Source organism: Cetorhinus maximus, chromosome 2, assembly GCF_964194155.1.
Source record: "Cetorhinus maximus chromosome 2, sCetMax3.hap1.1, whole genome shotgun sequence".
Lineage (NCBI taxonomy): Eukaryota > Metazoa > Chordata > Chondrichthyes > Lamniformes > Cetorhinidae > Cetorhinus > Cetorhinus maximus.
The window spans coordinates 7,208,293-7,231,154 of record NC_135880.1 but is presented as its reverse complement, the minus strand read 5'-3'; the positions used below and the strand labels follow the sequence as shown (position 1 = coordinate 7,231,154).

Sequence of the window (22,862 nt, the reverse complement as noted above, 5' to 3'; positions counted from 1 at the left end):
CCATGACTGCACACAGCATTCTGAGGTCTTGTTAGGATTTGATATGAACATCATTACTCTTGACTTTTATATGCTATATCACTTGAGATGAAATCTACTAGGAGTTCTACAGTATTATCCTAAAGCCTCAACAACAGGGGGTTCTGCCTTTGACATCCTGTGAACCTTGGGCACCCAATTCCCTCTGGCGTTCCACAGCTCTTACTGCCATCCACATGATAATTAACATTGCCGCCTTCTCATGTCGAATTCCATCTGCCAATTTTTAAGACCCCATCCCCCATCTTTCTCATATTCTGTTGGTCCTTTGTCGGTGCCTCATCCCCAGTGTTCGAATGTGTCTGGCACCCAAGTGAACAGGTGGAAGGTGGTTGAAGCTGGTTCTGAAGGTCCTCGGCAACAGTTCACTCTGCTCCACGTAGCTAAAGTGACTCAGAAAGAGCCATCGGCAGGAAATATTCAGCTAGGGTTCAGCATTGGTGACCTAATGTAAACTTGCTGGCGTGTGACAAAAAATTATCAAAGAGAAGATCAACAGAACTTTCCTCACAAGATTAAATGGGTGGGTAGAGTCAGTGATAGGGGAGAGTGTACATGGGGCTGTGGGAGGGGATTAAATGGGTGGGTAGAGTCAGTGATAGGGGAGAGTGTACATGGGGCTGTGGAAGGGGATTAAATGGGTGGGTAGAGTCAGTGATAGGGGAGAGTGTACATGGGGCTGTGGGAGGGGATTAAATGGGTGGGTAGAGTCAGTGATAGGGGAGAGTGTACATGGGGCTGTGGGAGGGGATTAAATGGGTGGGTAGAGTCAGTGATAGGGGAGAGTGTACATGGGGCTGTGGGAGGGGATTAAATGGGTGGGTAGAGTCAGTGATAGGGGGAGAGTGCACATGGGGCTGTGGGAGGGGATTAAATGGGTGGGTAGAGTCAGTGATAGGGGAGAGTGCACATGGGGCTGTGGGAGGGGATTAAATGGGTGGGTAGAGTCAGTGATAGGGGAGAGTGCACATGGGGCTGTGGAAGGGGATTAAATGGGTGGGTAGAGTCAGTGATAGGGGAGAGTGTACATGGGGATGTGGGAGGGGATTAAATGGGTGGATAGAGTCAGTGATAGGGGGAGAGTGTACATGGGGCTGTGAGAGGGGATTAAATGGGTGGGTAGAGTCAGTGATAGGGGAGATTGTACATGGGGCTGTGGAAGGGGATTAAATGGGGGGTAGAGTCAGTGATAGGGGAGAGTGTACATGGGGCTGTGGGAGGGGATTAAATGGGTGGGTAGAGTCAGTGATAGGGGAGATTGTACATGGGGCTGTGGAAGGGGATTAAATGGGGGGTAGAGTCAGTGATAGGGGAGAGTGTACATGGGGCTGTGGGAGGGGATTAAATGGGTGGGTAGAGTCAGTGATAGGGGAGAGTGTACATGGGGCTGTGGGAGGAGATTAAATGGGTGGGTAGAGTCAGTGATAGGGGAGAGTGTACATGGGGCTTTGGGAGGAGATTAAATGGGGGGGTAGAGTCAGTGATAGGGGGAGAGTGTACATGGGGCTGTGGGAGGAGATTAAATGGGGGGGTAGAGTCAGTGATAGGGGAGAGTGTACATGGGGCTGTGGGAGGAGATTAAATGGGTGGGTAGAGTCAGTGATAGGGGGAGAGTGTACATGGGGCTGTGGGAGGAGATTAAATGGGGGGGTAGAGCCAGTGATAGGGGAGAGTGTACATGGGGCTGTGAGAGGGGATTAAATGGGGGGGGTAGAGTGAGTGATATGGGGAGAGTATACATGGGGCTGTGGGAGGGGATTAAATGGGGGGGGTAGAGTGAGTGATATGGGGAGAGTATACATGGGGCTGTGGGAGGGGATTAAATCGGGGGTAGAGCCAGTGATAGGGGAGAGTGTACATGGGGCTTTGAGATGGGATTAAATGGGTGGGTAGAGTCAGTGATAGGGGAGAGTGTACATGGGGCTGTGAGAGGGGATTAAATGGGGGGGTAGAGTCAGTGATAGGGGAGAGTGTACATGGGGCTGTGGGAGGGGATTAAATGGGTGGGTAGAGTCAGTGATAGGGGAGAGTGTACATGGGGCTGTGGGAGGGGATTAAATGGGTGGGTAGAGCCAGTGATAGGGGAGAGTGTACATGGGGCTGTGAGAGGGGATTAAATGGGTGGGTAGAGTCAGTGATAGGGGAGTGTATACATGGGGCTGTGGGAGGAGATTAAATGAGGGGTAGAGTCAGTGATAGGGGAGAGTGTACATGGGGCTTTGAGATGGGATTAAATGGGTGGGTAGAGCCAGTAATAGGGGAGAGTGTACATGGGGCTGTGGGAGGGGATTAAATGGGTGGGTAGAGTCAGTGATAGGGGAGAGTGTACATGGGGCTGTGGGAGGAGATTAAATGGGGGGGTAGAGTCAGTGATAGGGGAGAGTGTACATGGGGCTGTGAGAGGGGATTAAATGGGTGGGTAGAGCCAGTGATAGGGGAGAGTATACATGGGGCTGTGAGAGGGGATTAAATGGGTGGGTAGAGCCAGTGATAGGGGAGAGTGTACATGGGGCTTTGAGATGGGATTAAATGGGTGGGTAGAGTCAGTGATAGGGGAGTGTATACATGGGGCTGTGGGAGGAGATTAAATGAGGGGTAGAGTCAGTGATAGGGGAGAGTGTACATGGGGCTTTGAGATGGGATTAAATGGGTGGGTAGAGTCAGTGATAGGGGGAGAGTGCACATGGGGCTGTGGGAGGGGATTAAATGGGTGGGTAGAGTCAGTGATAGGGGAGAGTGCACATGGGGCTGTGGGAGGGGATTAAATGGGTGGGTAGAGTCAGTGATAGGGGAGAGTGCACATGGGGCTGTGGAAGGGGATTAAATGGGTGGGTAGAGTCAGTGATAGGGGAGAGTGTACATGGGGATGTGGGAGGGGATTAAATGGGTGGATAGAGTCAGTGATAGGGGGAGAGTGTACATGGGGCTGTGAGAGGGGATTAAATGGGTGGGTAGAGTCAGTGATAGGGGAGATTGTACATGGGGCTGTGGAAGGGGATTAAATGGGGGGTAGAGTCAGTGATAGGGGAGAGTGTACATGGGGCTGTGGGAGGGGATTAAATGGGGGGTAGAGTCAGTGATAGGGGAGAGTGTACATGGGGCTGTGGGAGGGGATTAAATGGGTGGGTAGAGTCAGTGATAGGGGGAGAGTGTACATGGGGCTGTGGGAGGGAATTAAATGGGTGGGTAGAGTCAGTGATAGGGGAGAGTGTACATGGGGCTGTGGGAGGGGATTAAATGGGTGGGTAGAGTCAGTGATAGGGGAGAGTGTACATGGGGCTGTGGGAGGAGATTAAATGGTGGGGTAGAGTCAGTGATAGGGGAGAGTGTACATGGGGCTGTGGGAGGGGATTAAAATGGGGGGGTAGAGTCAGTCATAGGGGAGAGTGTACATGGGGCTGTGAGAGGGGATTAAATGGGTGGGTAGAGCCCGTGATAGGGGAGAGTGTACATGGGGCTGTGAGAGGGGATTAAATGGGGGGGGTAGAGTGAGTGATATGGGGAGAGTATACATGGGGCTGTGGGAGGGGATTAAATCGAGGGTAGAGCCAGTGATAGGGGAGAGTGTACATGGGGCTTTGAGATGGGATTAAATTGGTGGGTAGAGCCAGTGATAGGGGGGGAGTGTACATGGGGCTGTGAGAGGGGATTAAATGGGTGGGCAGAGTTAGTGATAGGGGAGAGTGTACATGGGGCTTTGAGATGGGATTAAATGGGTGGGTAGAGTCAGTGATAGGGGAGAGTGTACATGGGGCTGTGGGAGAGGATTAAATGGGGGTAGAGTCAGTGATAGGGGAGAGTGTACATGGGGCTGTGGGAGGGGATTAAATGGGTGGGTAGAGCCAGTGATAGGGGAGAGTGTACATGGGGCTTTGAGATGGGATTAAATGGGTGGGTAGAGCCAGTGATAGGGGAGAGTGTACATGGGGCTTTGAGATGGGATTAAATGGGTGGGTAGAGTCAGTGATAGGGGAGAGTGTACATGGGGCTGTGAGAGGGGATTAAATGGGTGGGTAGAGTCAGTGATAGGGGAGAGTGTACATGGGGCTGTGGGAGGGGATTAAATGGGTGGGTAGAGTCAGTGATAGGGGAGAGTGTACATGGGGCTGTGGGAGGGGATTAAATGGGTGGGTAGAGTCAGTGATAGGGGAGAGTGTACATGGGGCTGTGGGAGAGGATTAAATGGGGGTAGAGTCAGTGATAGGGGAGAGTGTACATGGGGCTGTGAGAGGGGATTAAATGGGTGGGTAGAGCCAGTGATAGGGGAGAGTGTACATGGGGCTGTGAGAGGGGATTAAATGGGTGGGTAGAGTCAGTGATAGGGGAGTGTATACATGGGGCTGTGGGAGGAGATTAAATGAGGGGTAGAGTCAGTGATAGGGGAGAGTGTACATGGGGCTTTGAGATGGGATTAAATGGGTGGGTAGAGCCAGTGATAGGGGAGAGTGTACATGGGGATATGGGAGGGGATTAAATGGGTGGGTAGAGTCAGTGATAGGGGAGAGTGTACATGGGGCTGTGAGAGGGGATTAAATGGGTGGGTAGAGTCAGTGATAGGGGAGAGTGTACATGGGGCTGTGGGAGGGGATTAAATGGGTGGGTAGAGTCAGTGATAGGGGAGAGTGTACATGGGGCTGTGGGAGGGGATTAAATGGGTGGGTAGAGTCAGTGATAGGGGAGAGTGTACATGGGGCTGTGAGAGGGGATTAAATGGGTGGGTAGAGCCAGTGATAGGGGATAGTGTACATGGGGCTGTGAGAGGGGATTAAATGGGTGGGTAGAGCCAGTGATAGGGGAGAGTGTACATGGGGCTGTGAGAGGGGATTAAATGGGTGGGTAGAGTCAGTGATAGGGGAGTGTATACATGGGGCTGTGGGAGGAGATTAAATGAGGGGTAGAGTCAGTGATAGGGGAGAGTGTACATGGGGCTTTGAGAAGGGATTAAATGGGTGGGTAGAGCCAGTGATAGGGGAGAGTGTACATGGGGCTGTGAGAGTGGATTAAATGGGTGGGCAGAGTTAGTGATAGGGGAGAGTGTACATGGGGCTTTGAGATGGGATTAAATGGGTGGGTAGAGTCAGTGATAGGGGAGAGTGTACATGGGGCTGTGGGAGGGGATTAAATGGGTGGGTAGAGTCAGTGTTAGGGGAGAGTGTACATGGGGCTGTGGGAGGGGATTAAATGGGAGGGTAGAGTCAGTGATAGGGGAGAGTGTACATGGGGCTGTGGGAGGGGATTAAATGGGTGGGTAGAGTCAGTGATAGGGGAGAGTGTACATGGGGCTGTGGGAGGGGATTAAATGGGTGGGTAGAGTCAGTGATAGGGGAGAGTGTACATGGGGCTGTGGGAGAGGATTAAATGGGGGTAGAGTCAGTGATAGGGGAGAGTGTACATGGGGCTGTGAGAGGGGATTAAATGGGTGGGTAGAGCCAGTGATAGGGGAGAGTGTACATGGGGCTGTGAGAGGGGATTAAATGGGTGGGTAGAGTCAGTGATAGGGGAGTGTATACATGGGGCTGTGGGAGGAGATTAAATGAGGGGTAGAGTCAGTGATAGGGGAGAGTGTACATGGGGCTTTGAGATGGGATTAAATGGGTGGGTAGAGCCAGTAATAGGGGAGAGTGTACATGGGGATATGGGAGGGGATTAAATGGGTGGGTAGAGTCAGTGATAGGGGAGAGTGTACATGGGGCTGTGAGAGGGGATTAAATGGGTGGGTAGAGTCAGTGATAGGGGAGAGTGTACATGGGGCTGTGGGAGGAGATTAAATGGGGGGGTAGAGTCAGTGATAGGGGAGAGTGTACATGGGGCTGTGGAAGGGGATTAAATGGGTGGGTAGAGTCAGTGATAGGGGGAGAGTGTACATGGGGCTGTGGGAGGGGATTAAATGGGTGGGTAGAGCCAGTGATAGGGCAGAGTGTACATGGGGCTTTGAGATGGGATTAAATGGGTGGGTAGAGCCAGTGATAGGGGAGAGTGTACATGGGGCTTTGAGATGGGATTAAATGGGTGGGTAGAGTCAGTGATAGGGGAGAGTGTACATGGGGCTGTGAGAGGGGATTAAATGGGTGGGTAGAGTCAGTGATAGGGGAGAGTGTACATGGGGCTTTGGGAGGGGATTAAATGGGTGGGTAGAGTCAGTGATAGGGGAGAGTGTACATGGGGCTGTGGGAGGGGATTAAATGGGTGGGTAGAGTCAGTGATAGGGGAGAGTGTACATGGGGCTGTGGGAGGGGATTAAATGGGTGGGTAGAGTCAGTGATAGGGGAGAGTGTACATGGGGCTGTGGGAGAGGATTAAATGGGGGTAGAGTCAGTGATAGGGGAGAGTGTACATGGGGCTGTGAGAGGGGATTAAATGGGTGGGTAGAGCCAGTGATAGGGGAGAGTGTACATGGGGCTGTGAGAGGGGATTAAATGGGTGGGTAGAGTCAGTGATAGGGGAGTGTATACATGGGGCTGTGGGAGGAGATTAAATGAGGGGTAGAGTCAGTGATAGGGGAGAGTGTACATGGGGCTTTGAGATGGGATTAAATGGGTGGGTAGAGTCAGTGATAGGGGAGAGTGTACATGGGGCTGTGGGAGAGGATTAAATGGGGGTAGAGTCAGTGATAGGGGAGAGTGTACATGGGGCTGTGGGAGGGGATTAAATGGGTGGGTAGAGTCAGTGATAGGGGGAGAGTGCACATGGGGCTGTGGGAGGGGATTAAATGGGTGGGTAGAGTCAGTGATAGGGGAGAGTGCACATGGGGCTGTGGGAGGGGATTAAATGGGTGGGTAGAGTCAGTGATAGGGGAGAGTGCACATGGGGCTGTGGAAGGGGATTAAATGGGTGGGTAGAGTCAGTGATAGGGGAGAGTGTACATGGGGATGTGGGAGGGGATTAAATGGGTGGATAGAGTCAGTGATAGGGGGAGAGTGTACATGGGGCTGTGAGAGGGGATTAAATGGGTGGGTAGAGTCAGTGATAGGGGAGATTGTACATGGGGCTGTGGAAGGGGATTAAATGGGGGGGTAGAGTCAGTGATAGGGGAGAGTGTACATGGGGCTGTGAGAGGGGATTAAATGGGTGGGTAGAGCCCGTGATAGGGGAGAGTGTACATGGGGCTGTGAGAGGGGATTAAATGGGGGGGGTAGAGTGAGTGATATGGGGAGAGTATACATGGGGCTGTGGGAGGGGATTAAATCGAGGGTAGAGCCAGTGATAGGGGAGAGTGTACATGGGGCTTTGAGATGGGATTAAATTGGTGGGTAGAGCCAGTGATAGGGGGGGAGTGTACATGGGGCTGTGAGAGGGGATTAAATGGGTGGGCAGAGTTAGTGATAGGGGAGAGTGTACATGGGGCTTTGAGATGGGATTAAATGGGTGGGTAGAGTCAGTGATAGGGGAGAGTGTACATGGGGCTGTGGGAGAGGATTAAATGGGGGTAGAGTCAGTGATAGGGGAGAGTGTACATGGGGCTGTGGGAGGGGATTAAATGGGTGGGTAGAGCCAGTGATAGGGGAGAGTGTACATGGGGCTTTGAGATGGGATTAAATGGGTGGGTAGAGCCAGTGATAGGGGAGAGTGTACATGGGGCTTTCAGATGGGATTAAATGGGTGGGTAGAGTCAGTGATAGGGGAGAGTGTACATGGGGCTGTGAGAGGGGATTAAATGGGTGGGTAGAGTCAGTGATAGGGGAGAGTGTACATGGGGCTGTGGGAGGGGATTAAATGGGTGGGTAGAGTCAGTGATAGGGGAGAGTGTACATGGGGCTGTGGGAGGGGATTAAATGGGTGGGTAGAGTCAGTGATAGGGGAGAGTGTACATGGGGCTGTGGGAGAGGATTAAATGGGGGTAGAGTCAGTGATAGGGGAGAGTGTACATGGGGCTGTGAGAGGGGATTAAATGGGTGGGTAGAGCCAGTGATAGGGGAGAGTGTACATGGGGCTGTGAGAGGGGATTAAATGGGTGGGTAGAGTCAGTGATAGGGGAGTGTATACATGGGGCTGTGGGCGGAGATTAAATGAGGGGTAGAGTCAGTGATAGGGGAGAGTGTACATGGGGCTTTGAGATGGGATTAAATGGGTGGGTAGAGCCAGTGATAGGGGAGAGTGTACATGGGGATATGGGAGGGGATTAAATGGGTGGGTAGAGTCAGTGATAGGGGAGAGTGTACATGGGGCTGTGAGAGGGGATTAAATGGGTGGGTAGAGTCAGTGATAGGGGAGAGTGTACATGGGGCTGTGGGAGGGGATTAAATGGGTGGGTAGAGTCAGTGATAGGGGAGAGTGTACATGGGGCTGTGGGAGGGGATTAAATGGGTGGGTAGAGTCAGTGATAGGGGAGAGTGTACATGGGGCTGTGAGAGGGGATTAAATGGGTGGGTAGAGCCAGTGATAGGGGATAGTGTACATGGGGCTGTGAGAGGGGATTAAATGGGTGGGTAGAGCCAGTGATAGGGGAGAGTGTACATGGGGCTGTGAGAGGGGATTAAATGGGTGGGTAGAGTCAGTGATATGGGAGTGTATACATGGGGCTGTGGGAGGAGATTAAATGAGGGGTAGAGTCAGTGATAGGGGAGAGTGTACATGGGGCTTTGAGAAGGGATTAAATGGGTGGGTAGAGCCAGTGATAGGGGAGAGTGTACATGGGGCTGTGAGAGTGGATTAAATGGGTGGGCAGAGTTAGTGATAGGGGAGAGTGTACATGGGGCTTTGAGATGGGATTAAATGGGTGGGTAGAGTCAGTGATAGGGGAGAGTGTACATGGGACTGTGGGAGGGGATTAAATGGGTGGGTAGAGTCAGTGTTAGGGGAGAGTGTACATGGGGCTGTGGGAGGGGATTAAATGGGTGGGTAGAGTCAGTGATAGGGGGAGAGTGTACATGGGGCTGTGGGAGGGGATTAAATGGGTGGGTAGAGCCAGTGATAGGGGAGAGTGTACATGGTACTGTGGGAGGGAATTAAATGGGTGGGTAGAGTCAGTGATAGGGGAGACTGTACATGGGGCTGTGGGAGGGGATTAAATGGGTGGGTAGAGTCAGTGATAGGGGAGAGTGTACATGGGGCTGTGGGAGGAGATTAAATTGGGGGGTAGAGTCAGTGATAGGGGAGAGTGTACATGGGGCTGTGAGAGGGGATTAAATGGGTGGGTAGAGTCAGTGATAGGGGAGAGTGTACATGGGGCTGTGAGAGGGGATTAAAATGGGTGGGTAGAGTCAGTGATAGGGGAGAGTGTACATGGGGCTGTGAGAGGGGATTAAATGGGTGGGTAGAGCCAGTGATAGGGGAGAGTATACATGGGGCTGTGAGAGGGGATTAAATGGGTGGGTAGAGCCAGTGATAGGGGAGAGTGTCCATGGGGCTTTGAGATGGGATTAAATGGGTGGGTAGAGCCAGTGATAAGGGAGAGTGTACATGGGGCTTTGAGATGGGATTAAATGGGTGGGTAGAGTCAGTGATAGGGGAGAGTGTACATGGGGCTGTGAGAGGGGATTAAATGGGTGGGTAGAGTCAGTGATAGAGGGAGAGTGTACATGGGGCTGTGGGAGGGGATTAAATGGGTGGGTAGAGTCAGTGATAGGGGAGAGTGTACGTGGGGCTGTGGGAGGGGATTAAATGGGTGGGTCGAGTCAGTGATAGCGGGAGAGTCTACATGGGGCTGTGGGAGGGGATTAAATGGGTGGGTAGAGTCAGTGATAGGGGGAGAGTGTACATGGGGCTGTGGGAGGGGATTAAATGGGTGGGTAGAGTCAGTGATAGGGGAGAGTGTACGTGGGGCTGTGAGAGGAACTGACTGATTGAACTCTTGCTTAATTAGAAGGGGGAGGCTGCTAACTTCCATTGATAAATATCAAAATGTATTGTCTGAGTTTGAGGGAGAGAGTTATCCTGCAGTAGGTTAGTGAGTGGTGTAAGCTCGTTGGAAGGGTGCAGTCCTTCATTTCTAATCCAGCCTGTAGTGACAGTGGGAATTGAGTAACCTTTATCTACAGGTATTACTGTCAGACTGCCTGGGACATCACTATATACACAAATTCTCTGGGACGGGAATATGGAGGTTATTCCACTCCGCAGGTGAGTGTCAATAAGACAGTGCAGACCTGTCGGGGTAAGGTTTGGAAAGAAAAGCTTTGTGAGGGTCCAGAGCTTTCTGGCTGAGGTGCCTCTCTGTCTCCATCCCGGGTGTTTGACATGTTGGGAGGGGTGAGGTGGCAGCTGGGAGGGGTGAGGCAGTGGGGGGTGCGTGGTTCCTCCTCGCTGTTAGGCGGCTGGTCGGAGGTGAATCGCCGCACTGTTGGGGCGAGCAGCGAGGATGTAGATGGCGTTTTCCTTCAGGAATGTTTTCCAGTCCACGCGCCTGTGGAGAGAAACAGGAAGACTGTCAGAAGCAAAGACAAGCCGCTCGTCCCTCAGGGTCACTCGTCGCTGAGCTGTGCGCGTGGGAGGAAGGAAAGAATTATTGGTTTGTTTAGCCCCAATTCAAAGAAGCCTCTCATTTCCAACAGTATCCATGGTGACGGAACCTTCAGCCCCTGTGAATGGAAGATGAACTGTGTACAAATGTGGAACAGAGGGTTAGAAAAGCCAAATTAATACGAGGGGAAGAGGCAGTAAACAAAGACATAGAAGCCAAGAGGGAAGTGTGGGCCAACGGGAGGATAGAGAGAGAAGGAGAGCAAAAGCAAGAGAGATAAAGATAAAGAGAGAGAGAGAGAGAGGTGAAGAGAGAATCCTAGAGAGAAAAAGGGAAAGAGATGGAGATAAAAAGAGATGGAGAGCAAAAGGGAGATAGAGAGAAAGAGAGGCAGTGAGTTACAAAGAAGAGCTCAAAAGGCAGAGATCGAGAGATAGAGAAATAAAGAAACAGAGTTCAGAGCAAGACGGAAAAGACATACAGACAAAACTGACTGAAGGTGTAGACAGACTGACCGTCGGAGAGAGGAAACATTGTGGGTTTTGGTAGTTTATTTATAGAGTAGTGGATAGCTGGGAATGAGTTACAGGCTGCAGGCTAATCGAGAGTTTCGGGGTGTTTATATATAGAGTATCGGATACCTAGGGATGACTGATGCCCGGGAGACACTTATAGGCTAGAATCTAATCGAGGGGTTCGGGGGTTTACACATAGAGTAACGGATACCCAGGAGTGAGTTAAAGACTAGAATCTAGTTGAGAGTTTCAGGGGTTTATTTATAGAATAACAGATACCGGGGTGTGAGTTACAGACTGGAATCTAATTGAGAGGTTTCGATAATATCTACAGGTGAGATTTTCATCGTTGACAGTTTTATCTGTGATTTTGTTTTTCTCACTGACTCTAGCTCCGTGGATGAACTGCCCTTTTCCTTTGTTACAAGTGGGGAAGTCTTCCCACTGACCTGTTCTCCTCCTGCTCCCTGCTGAGCAGTGACTTATCCTGTGTCCTCCCTCGGCATCTGCTGGCTGGGCTGCTCTCCGATATGGGTCCAACGTGACTGATACTGGCAAAGAAACAGACATGGGCAGTTATCACTCTCGCAACGACGTTGGCAGTGACAGCAGAGACAGTGTAGGAACCGGAGGAGGCCATTCAGTCCCTTGAGTTTGTTCTGGCATGAAATTAGCTGATGGCTGATCTGCATCTTAACTTCATTCCCCTGCCTTTGATCAATATCCATAGATACCCCAACCCAACAAAGATCCATCAATCTCATTCTTTGAAGCTCGAGCTAGCCCAGTCTCAACTGCTTTTCAGGGGAGACGGTTCCAGGTTCCCGCTCCACTTTATCTGACGGACATCCCCCTGAGCAGCCTTGACTCGAATGTTAAGGCTCTGCCCTCTCGTTCTGGAGCCCCACCCCCACCCCCACCACCAGCAGAGGAGATAGCAGCTCTCTGTATACCCTGTACACTACCACCTTCTCAAGGGCAATTAGGGATGGACAATAATTGCTGGCCCAGCCAGCAAAGCCCACATTCCTATAATGAATTTAAAAAAAAGTCCTATCCAACCGTTTTAATATTTTAATCACCTCAATTAAATCATCCCTTAATCTTCTAAAATGAATACCAGCCTGGTCTGTGCAAACTGTTCTCGTAATGTAACCCTTTTGGCCGTGGTATTATTCTGGTGAATCGACACTGCATCCCCTCCAGGGACAATATATCCTTCCCAGGGTGCAGCCCCAGAGCTGAATGCAGGTGTTCCAGATGTGAGTCTGACCAGAGCCTCAGAAAGCTGCAGTATAATTTTCACCCCTTTACATACGAACATACGAACCAGGAGCAGGAGTAGGCCATTCGGCCCCTCGAGCCTTCTCCGCCATTCAGTAAGACCATGGTTGATCTGATTGTGGCCTCAGCTCCACATTCCGCCTACCCCCGATAATCTTTGGCTCCCTTGTTGGTCAAGGATCTATCTACCCCTGCCTTAAGAATATTCATTGACCCTGCATCCACCGCTCTCCGGGGAAGAGAGTTCCAAAGATTCACAACTCTCTGAGAGAAAAGAATTCTTCTCATCTTAAATGGAAGAATCCTAATCTCTAAACTGTGTCCCCTCGTTCTAGTCTCTGTCCCACAAGTGGAAACATCCTCCAGATATCCACACTATCAAGTCCCCTCAGGATGTTATATGTTTCAATAAGATCACCTCTCACATTCTTCTAAACTCCAATGGATACAGGTCCAGCCTGATCAATCTTTCCTCATAAGATAACCTCACCATCCCAGGAATCAGTTGAGTGAACCTTCTTTGAACTGCTTCTAACGCATTTACATTCCTTCTTATACAAACAAGGAGCAGGAGTAGGCCATTCAGTCCCTCGAAACTGCACTGCCATTTAAAAAGATGACTGGTCTGATAGTAACCTGAAATCTGCATCCCACCTACCCCCAATAACTATCACCCCCTTGCTTACCAATAATATATCCACCTCTGCCTTAAAAATACTCAAAGACTCTGCTTCCACCGCCTTTTCAGGGAGAGAGTTCCAAAGACTCACTGCCCTCAGATAAAATATTTCACCTCATCTCGATTTCAAATAGGCGACCTCTTATTTTTAAGCAGTGACCCCTAGTTCTAAATTCAATCCACAAGGGGAAACATCCTCTCCACACCCACCCTGTCAAGACCCCTCAGGATCTTATATGTTCAATCAAGTCACCTCTTACTCTTCTAAACTCCAGCGGAGACAAGCCTAGTCTGTCCAACATTTCCTCATAAGACAACTCCACCCATTCCAGGTATTAGTCTGGTAAACCTTCTCTGAACTGCTTCCAACGCATTTACATCTTTCCTTAAATAAGGTGACCAATACTCTACACAATACTCCAGATGTGGTCTCACTAATGCCCTGTACAACTGAAGCATAACCTCCCGACTTTTGTATTCAATTCCCCTCACAATAAATGATAACATTCTATTAGCGTTCCTAATTGCCTGCTGTACCTGCATACTAGCCTTTTGTGATTCATGCACTGGGACACTCAGATTCTTCTGCACCTCAGAGCTCTGCAATCTCACCATTTAGTTAACAAGCTTCTCTTTTAGTCTTCCTGCCAGAATGGACAATTTCACATTTTCCTACATTATACTCCATCTGCTAGATCTTTGCCCACTCACTTAACCTATCCATATCTGTTTGTAGCCTCCTTATGTTCTCTTCACAACTTACTTTCCTACCCATCTTTGTGTCATCAGCAAATTTGGCAACAGTCCCTTCAATCCCTTCATCCAAGTCATTTATATAAATTGTAAACAGTTGAGGTCCCAGCACTGATCCCTGTGGCACACCACTCATTACATCCTGCCAACCTGAAAACGACCAATTTATGCCAACTCTCTGCTTCCTGTTAGCCAGCCAATCTTCTATCCATCCCAAAATGTTATCCCCAACACCATGAGCTTTTATTTTCCGCAATAACCTTTGATGTGGCACTTTATCAAATGCCTTCTGGAAATCTAAGTACAGTACATCCACCAGTTCCCCTTTATCCACAGCATATGTTACTCCCTCAAAGAACTCCAATAAGTTGGTTATACACACTTTCCCTTTCACAAAACCACGTTGACTCTGCCTTATGATCTTGATCTTATCCAAGTGCCTAGCTCTAACTTCTTTAATAATAACTTCTAACATTTTCCCTGTAACACTTGTTAAGCTAACTAGCCTGTAGTTTCCTGCTTTCTGTCTCCCTCCCTTGTTGAATAATAGAGTTACATTTGCTACCTTCCAATCTAATGGGACCCTCCCCGAATCTAGGGAGTTTTGGGAAATTAAAACCAATGCATCAACTATATCACTAGACACTTCTTTTAAGGCCCCAGGATGAAGTCCATCAGGACCCAGGCTCTTGTCAGCCCACAGCTCCAACAATTTACTCAGCACCACTTCTCTGGTGAAAGTCATTTTCCCGACTTCCTTCCCCACTTCCATTTCCTGGTTTACAGCTATTTCTGGGATGTTACTTGTATCCTCAATAGTGAAAACTGGTGCAAAAAACCTGTTCAATTCATCTGCCATCTCCTTGTTTTTCCATTATCAATTCCTCAGACTCACTTTCTATAGGACCAATGCTCACTTTGTTAACTCTTTTCATTTAAAATATTTATAAGAACTCTTACTATGTGTTTTTATATTTCTGGATAGGTTTCTCTCATACTCTAATTTTTCCCTCCTTATTAGTCTTTTAGTCATTCTTTGCTGTGTCTTATATTCTGTCCAATCATCTGGCCTTCCACCTATCTTTACACAATTATATACTTTTTCTTTAAGTTTGATACCATCTTTAACTTTTCTAGTTAACCACAGATGGATTGTCTGTCCCTCGGACTTTCTCTTACTCATGGGAATGTACCTATTCTGTATATTCTGAAATATCTCCTTAAATATTAGCCACTGCATCTCTATTGACTTATCCCTTAACCTAATCTGCCAGTTCACTTTAGCCAGCTCAGCTTTCACGCCCCTCATAATTGCCCTTATTTAAGTTTAAAAACATAGGGTAGAATTTTTCCTGGTTGTGCGGGAGTGGACGGGCGCGGACTTGATCGGCGCCCCTGACCGGGTCTGGGCCGCTATTTTACATGGGCGGGCCAATTAAGGCCCGCCCAGCGTGACGCACACCCGGAACCTCAGAGGTGTCTCAGGGAGATTAGTTTTAAGCTTTAACAGCTCAATAAAGTGTTGACAAAATTTTCATGACATGTCCCCTGATGTGAAACTGTCACATGAGCTGGGACATGTGCATTTATTTCAGTAAAAATTTTTGAGAAAATTTAAAATCATTCATGAAATCTCATCCCGCCCGTGGATGAGGTTCCATGAAAAATGTGAAGGCCGCCTGGGCTCTTCGCCTGCACCCCCCTACCCCGCCCCCGCCGACCTTAAGGTTGGACGGGCAGCTCTGTTAATTATTTTAATTGTTAGTTAAATGGCCTTAATAGGCCTTTGACAGTTCGGAGGGCGCACAGCTGATTCAGCTGCGCGCCTGCCGAACTGAAAATCTAAATGACGCGCGGTGAAGTCAGGACTCACGCCCGACGTTGCCCCGCATCATTTTATGCCTCGGCGAGTGGGCCCCGCCCCCTGCTCGCTGAGCCGAAGTTTCTACCCATAGGCTCAGGCCCACTCCTCTCTCCCTCAAACTGAATGTAAAATTCAATCATATTATGATTGTTGCTACCTAGGGGCACCTTCACTATGAAATTGTTAATTACTCTGATCTCGTTGCTCAATACCAGGTCTAGTATAACCTGCTCTCTGCTTGGTTCCAGAACATACTGTTCTAAGAAACTATCCTGAAAACGTTCTATTAACTCCTCATCTACGCTACCTTTGCCCATCTGACTTTTCCAGTCTATATGTAAATTAAAATCTCCCATGATTATCGCTGTGCCTTTGTGCCAAGCTCCAACTATTTCTTCCATTATGCTCCATCCTACCATGTGATTACCATTAGGGGGCCTGTACACAACTCCCACAAGTGACTTTTTGCCTTTACCATTTCTCCTCTCTACCCAAACCGTTTCCACATCCAGGTTTCCTGAACTTAGGTCATCCCTCTCTATTGTGCTAATACCATCATTAACTAACAGAGCCAACCCTCCACCTTTTCCTCGCTTCCTGTCCTTCCTAAATGTCCTAAACCCTTCGATATTCAGGTCCCAATCCATGTCCTCCTGCAGCCATATCTCTGTAAAGGCTATCAAATCATAATTATTTATTTCTATGTGCGCTCTCAGTTTGTCTGTTTTGTTTCATATGCTACATGCATTCAGATACAGAGCCATTTGTTTCATCCTTTCATTCTTTTTATAACTCTAGTTTCATCTGTTGATTTACTGTTAGATTTGTACTCTCTATCCCTTCCTGTCACGGCCTGTTTTTCATTTCCCATAATAACACCTTTCTCTTCTGCCTTGTCTCTGCTCTTTGATTTACCACATCTTCCTAAATTTGATCCCTTGCCCTCACTATTTAGTGTAAAAGCCAATTTATCAGAGTTCTTTAAAGGAATAACATATGCTGTGGATGAAGGGGGAGCCAGTAGGCGTTCTGTACTTGGATTTCCAGGAAGCATTCGACAAGCTGCTGCATCAAAGGTTATTGTGGAAAATAAAAGCTCATGGGGTAGGAGGTAAGGTGGTAGCCTGGATAGAAGATCAGCTGGGCGGGCAGAAAACAGAGGGCAGGATCTTTCCGTCGGTGTGTGGGGGTGGTCCTCACTCGCCGATGTGTAAAACGATGGGCGATGGCGTTGGGCGTGCGTCCCAACGTCATCGCGCTGAGTAGCGATGTTTTGGTCGGCGGGCGTGTGCCAGAGTCGGCTGTGTGCCCGCCGATATGTAAACGGCCGGTTAAGGCCATTAAGGATTGAATGAAGATTATTATAAACGCTGCCCCTCCAACCTTAAGGCTGACGGGCAGGCCAAAAGGCTAAGTGGCCTTTGCGTTTTTTAGGAAGCCTCATCCACGAGCAGGATGAGGTTTCCTGAAGCTTTTATCAATAAATTTAAAAAATGTCATCAATATAAAAACACGTCCCAACTCATGTGGTACAGTCAATTTATAAATCAATTTATAAACCTTTTATTTAATTTTTTGAACATCAGTTCAATCCCCCCTGAGGCAGCTCCGTGTGCGCATACGCGAAAGAGCGCTGGCCCCCAACTCTCCCTCCACCCCCCCCGCCCGCACAAGTAGCACGAGCGCTACCGGCCGCGTATTATACCTGGCTGGGCCTTAATTGGCCCACCCACGTAAAATGGCGGCGCGGAGCCGATCGCGGGCAGCGATCGACGCCAAGCCCACCTGCCACATGAAAATTCCTGCCCCGAGGGTATGGGTAAATAGGTCTTTGTCTGATTGGCAGGATGTGACAAGTGGAGTCCTGCAGGGGTCTGTACTGGAGCCTCAAACCTTTTACCATTCATATCAACGAGTTAGATGAGGGGAGCGAAGGCATGGGAGCTAAACTTGCAGATGACACAAAGATAGGTAGGAATGTATGTTGTGAAGAGGACTTAAGGAGGTTGCAGATGGATATAGATAGGTGGAGTCAGTGGTGATGTCGTGAAAGTATCTTATTTTTCATAATATTATTGTGGTTTATTGTAAAGTAAGTTTATGAGTGTGAGTGTGTATGGTTCTGTCTGTGAGATTTAATTGAATTGGAGTCAGGTAGGCTGCACAGTTGAAATTATCAAAAGAAGTTGGGTGTAAAAGGCATTTGAAATGTTAATGAGTTAACATGGACGAGGGCAGCATGTAGGGTGTGAAGGAAATTTGCATTTTTAGACAAGCGAAGGGGTTGTTTAGGTCTCAAAGGGATGATAGGGTGTTTACAACTAACAAGATAAGCAAGGCCAACCAGTACATTTATTTTTCCCAAAGGTATTGACCATATTGGCAACATGAAAGATTTTTATATTATGGGAAAAGTAAATTCCCAAAAGCATGTAGAACAATGGAATTTACAGATCAAAGAGGGAGAAACATATATAAAGAAGGATGGAAGGCTATGTTGGGGGCCATGCAAGATCTGAAAGGACCATGTAAAGCAGCCTCGGTGGGGAAAGGCCTCCAGTCGTGTTTGCAGAATTCCTGCTGCGTCCAGTAACCAAAGTTGGAGAAATGCCTTTGGGATTCCACTGTTGAGTAGGTGCTGTGGTAAACTTGCTGGATTGCCTATCTAAATTTAAAAGCTATTTTGGACTGTTGCCCTAAAGAAGGCGAGTAGTTGGGAGTCATGTTAATTAGGAATTTTGGGATCTGATGTAGTATTAAGTAACTGTAATCTTATGTATGTGCTTGAAATCTTTTCTTTTGTTAATAAATGTTTTAATTTAGTTTTTAAAATCTCTAAAGACGTTAGTGGGCTCATTACTTCTGAACTCAGTGCACAAATCTTCTCGTAATAAATGCAAATTGCAAAACCGTTGCGATAACATGGCCAAGTTTCCCTTGTGAATTTGGTCTTCCTGGCACATACCACCTGCCGCGTTATAACAGTGGGCGAGAGTCTGGCAGACGGAGTATAGTGTTGGAAAATGTGAAGCTTTTCACTTTGGCAGGAAGAATAAAAAGTCAGAGCGTTGCTTAGATAGAGAATGGCTGCAGAATTCCAAGGTGCAGAGGGATCTAGGGCCGGAATTTTCATGTCGGCAGGCAGGGACAGGCCCCGCTCGCCGACGCGTACAACGACATGTGGTGACGTGGGGCGTGCGTCCCAACGTCACCGCGCATCATTCCGATCTTTCGTTCAGCGGGGCACGCGCTGGAGGCGGCTGCGCACCCGCCGGACTGTCCAAGGCCCGTTAAGGCCATTAGGACACTAATTTAGATAACTGACAGGGCTGCCCGTTCCATCTTAAGGTCGGCGGGGGGGGGGCGGGGGGGCAGGCGAAGAGCCCAAGCGGCCTTCGCGTTTTTCAGGAAACCTCATCCACGGGCGGGATGAGGCTTCCTGAAGCTTTTATTAAATAAATGAATATTTTTTGCACAATTCCCGTAAACATGTCCCAGCTCATGTGACACTGTCCCATGAGGGGGACATGCCTAAATAATTTAAATCTTGCTTTATTTAAAACTTTCAGTTTGAACTTAATCTCCCTCAGGCAGCTCCTTGCCTGGGGGAGATTCCTGCGCTCTTTTGTGCGCATGTGCGAGAGAGAGCGCAAGCTCTGACTCTCCTTCCTCCCCCCTGCCCGCACAGGTAGAGCTGAGCGCTACCAGCCGTGCATCACGCTGGACGGGGCCTGAATTGGTCCGCCCATGTAAAATGGCGGCGTGCAGCCGATTGCGGGCTGCGATCGGCTCTGCGCCCACCCGCGTTCCACTCCCGCTCCCGACCGGCCCGCCGGTGTTCTCGTGCATGAGTCACAAAAAGTTAATATGCAGGTAACATGTAATTACATGGCTAATGGAATGTTATCCTTTATAATGAGAGGGATTGAACATAAAAGTAAGGATGTTATGCTTCAGTTATACGGGGCATTAGTGAGACTGCACCTTGAATACTGTGTTCAGTTTTGGTCTCCTTATTTAAGGAAGGATGTAAATGCATTGGAGGCAGTTCAGAGGAGGGTTACTGGATTGATACCTGTAATGAGTGGGTTGTCTTATGAGGAAAGGTTGGACAGACTGCGCTTGTTTCCACTGGAGTTTAGAAGAGTGAAGGGTGATTTGATTGAAGTATCCAAGATCCTGAACGGCATTGACAAGGTGGATGTGGAAAGGATGTTTCCTCTTGTGGGTGAGTCCGGAACTAGGCGGGGACACTGTTTTGAAATTAGGAGTTTCCCTTTTAGGACAGAGATGAGGAGAAATCTTTTCTGAGGGTTGTGCAACCTTGGAACTCTCTGCCTCAGAAGGTGGTGGAGGCGGGTCATTGAATATTTTTAAGGCAGAGGGAGATAGATTCTTGTTAGGCAAGGGGATCAAAGGTTATCGGGGTTAGATGGGAATGTGGAAATCGGAACATGAGATCAGCCATGATCTTATTGAATGGTGGACCAGGGTCGAGGGGCCGAATGGTCTACTTCTGTCCTTTTTTCGTATGCTGTGAAGAAATGAGAAAAACCTCAACTCACTTGACCTTATAATATTCACTAAGTCCACAGGGAACGTGGTGTCCCCAACAAGGGCTGAGGATGGGCTCCCCCATCCCTTTGCTGTCATTCGCTTTGTAAATAACAGACGGAGGTTTAACCACCACAAGACTGTGAGCTATGGGGGAGATCTGGGCAACAGCGGACGTCTATTGTTTTCCCGGAATAGTTCCTGCTGGAGCGTGTAACTGACGAACTCCGATGGAATTTCTGGAGACACTCAGTTCTCCGTTGGCAGCCTGGATGTCAACATAATGCTGGCTGTGAGTTTGCCGAGATGGGATTTCCAGAGATTTAAGCATGGAATCTAATCCGACATTCCCAGTGCAGCATTGACAGACTGCTGCACTGTCAGAGGTGCCAACATCACTAAACTCCTATTAGTTGTTTGGTAGCACAGAGCCGCTGGAGAAAAGAGACATGTCAAAGCTTGTCGTCTTGCACTCATCAGGACAATTTGCAAGAATAAGGGAAATATAAGGGAAAACAACAATTTATACTGTATGAGAAGAGAGTGCTGATAGGCTGGCAAGTGGACCCTGATTGGTAGAGGTTGTGCCATGGAGAATGCACCAGTGAGAGTGACTGACAAGTAACTGCCAAGCATTGTTTGAAAGTTAAACCAGGCAGGTTGACCCTGATTGGTCAAGGCATTGCCCCAAGAAATGAGTCAGCCAATGGCTGTCACTTATTTTGTTTAGCTGAAACAGGCTTTGGCGTGTCTCTTTTATCAGCGATACTAAAATCATATTAAACAGCCATTGCTGTTTGTGGGATTTTGCTGTGTGCAATTTGGCTGTCATGCATCCTACAGCAGTAGCTACATTTTTTAAAAAGTACTTCTCTGGCTGTGAAACATTTACGGGCATGATTCTAATGTGCCTCGAATGATGTTAAACTCTCTCCCTGACAGCTCCGAATGCAACAGTCTGAAACAATCGCTCGCTCCCTAACCATTGGTTCATTCGAAGCAACCGAACAAAGGAGGTAAGAGAAATTTAATGTAAACATGAACTGAACACTTGGCACACTCAGGAAAAACTGGAGTTGAAGCTCGAGATCAGCCTTGTTTGCACTGAATATGGTGGAGGGGTCTTATGGTCTGCTTCTTGAGCCGCTGCAGTCCATGTGGTGTAGGTACACCCCCAGTGCTGTTAGGGAGGGAGTTCCAGGATTTTGACCCAGCGACAGTGAAGGAACGGCCGATATATTTCCAAGTCAGTGGCTGATAACGAACGGGTCCAGGAAGCCACTCAGCTGTCCGGTCAGCTTCTAGGGGGGGAGCAACTAGTGAAAGGCATGTAAATGCCAGGACCATCTGCATCACGAGAATGGAAATATGGGCGATTAAATCACCTCCTTCATGTCGTTTAAAGGAATTGCCTTTTAGAGTGAAGAACGCCCAGAAAAGACTATAAAAGCAAGTTCCTGCCAGATGCAGGCATGTTACTGATTGTGGAGCTGGCACCTGAATCCTCACACTGGTGAACCCATTTGACCGGGGCACAGTCACTGAAGCATTTCCCTGAAGATGTTCTGAACGCGGCTGATGTGTTGCATTAAAGACAGCTCTGCATCTGCATCTCTCACCCGCTGCGAGGAGAGGAGCTGCAGATACAATGGCAGATTGCCCTTGCCCTTGCTAAAATCCCTGTTATTTGCCATTGTCATGACCTTAACTGGCTGCCAGCCAGGCCACTGTCCAGGCCTGCAGACCACCCGAGAAACCTGACCAGCCTGCCGCATTTCTTTACAACTTTAACTCCCTGCCCATCCCCCCACCAAAACCCCCCAAAACACCTCCAAACTCACCTCGAGGTGACTGGGAAAACTCGCCCCCACCCCCCCACAACGTTTCAGGGAAGCTCACACCTGACGAAAGGTCATCAGCCTGAAACATTGGCCAGGATATTTCCCTTGGCAGCGGTTCCCTTCCTGCCATCCGAGGAATCATTGGTAAACACATCTCTTCCCAAACCGGCTGCACCCCCCACCCACCCCGCCCCCAGCCATTTCACACCCCAATGAGCGCCAACTGACTGGGGGGAGGTCCTTCCGCCCCTCAGTCGGGAGGAAGTCCCGCCTCACAGAGCTGCCAGCCAATCAGATTGGCCAATTCCCGGGATTCCAGGACCGGGTGGTTTTGGGGGTTTCAGGGTGGGGAGCGTAGGTGAGGCCCAGGGTGTCGACGGAGAGGCCAGAGAGGAGGGGTCAGGCCTTTTGGGGTTCCGCCAATGTTAAAAGAAGGCTACTGATGGGGGTGTCTCCCCCACCCCCCCCCCCCCCCACCCACCTTCCTGCCCTAGGCCTGAGCAGGGTTAATTTTCAAGCTTCCTCCCTGCCCCTGAACACCTCCTACCAGCCTGAAAATTGAGGATTGGGCGGGAAACGTCCCTTCGGTGGTCAATGATTGGCCACTTGAGGGCATCAATTGAGTCAAGGGCGCGTGGGCGTAGGCCTCGCCCAACCCTGTGTAAAATTGCTGAGAGGTCAGGGCAGGTGGGAACCTGGTGGAAAGGTCCTCCGAGAGATTTTCCTGTCACCACCACTACCCCGATCCCACCCCCAGCTCCCACCTACAAACCCACCGGTGGGGGAATAAAAACTTCTGCCCATTAACTCCGTTTCTCTCTCCACAGATGTTGCCAGAGCTGCTGAGAATTCCTAACAGAAACTCACCAAGGCTCCTTAGACAGCGCCTTCCAAACCGACGACCAATACCATCTAGAAGGACAAGGGCAGCAGA

General features: G+C 49.2%; 1 protein-coding gene across 1 annotated transcript in view; it reads right to left on the bottom strand.

Moving 5' to 3' along the window:
* Positions 1-10,284: 10,284 nt before the first annotated feature.
* Positions 10,285-22,862, bottom strand: part of phf24 (PHD finger protein 24) — a 117,272-nt gene continuing 104,694 nt past the window's right edge. Inside the window, exons 6-7 of the mRNA XM_078557307.1 lie at positions 11,403-11,504; positions 10,285-10,381 (exon numbers count right to left, since the gene is read on the bottom strand). Of these exons, the coding sequence (XP_078413433.1) occupies positions 10,285-10,381; positions 11,403-11,504 (199 nt within the window). The remainder of the gene's footprint in view (positions 10,382-11,402; positions 11,505-22,862) is intronic.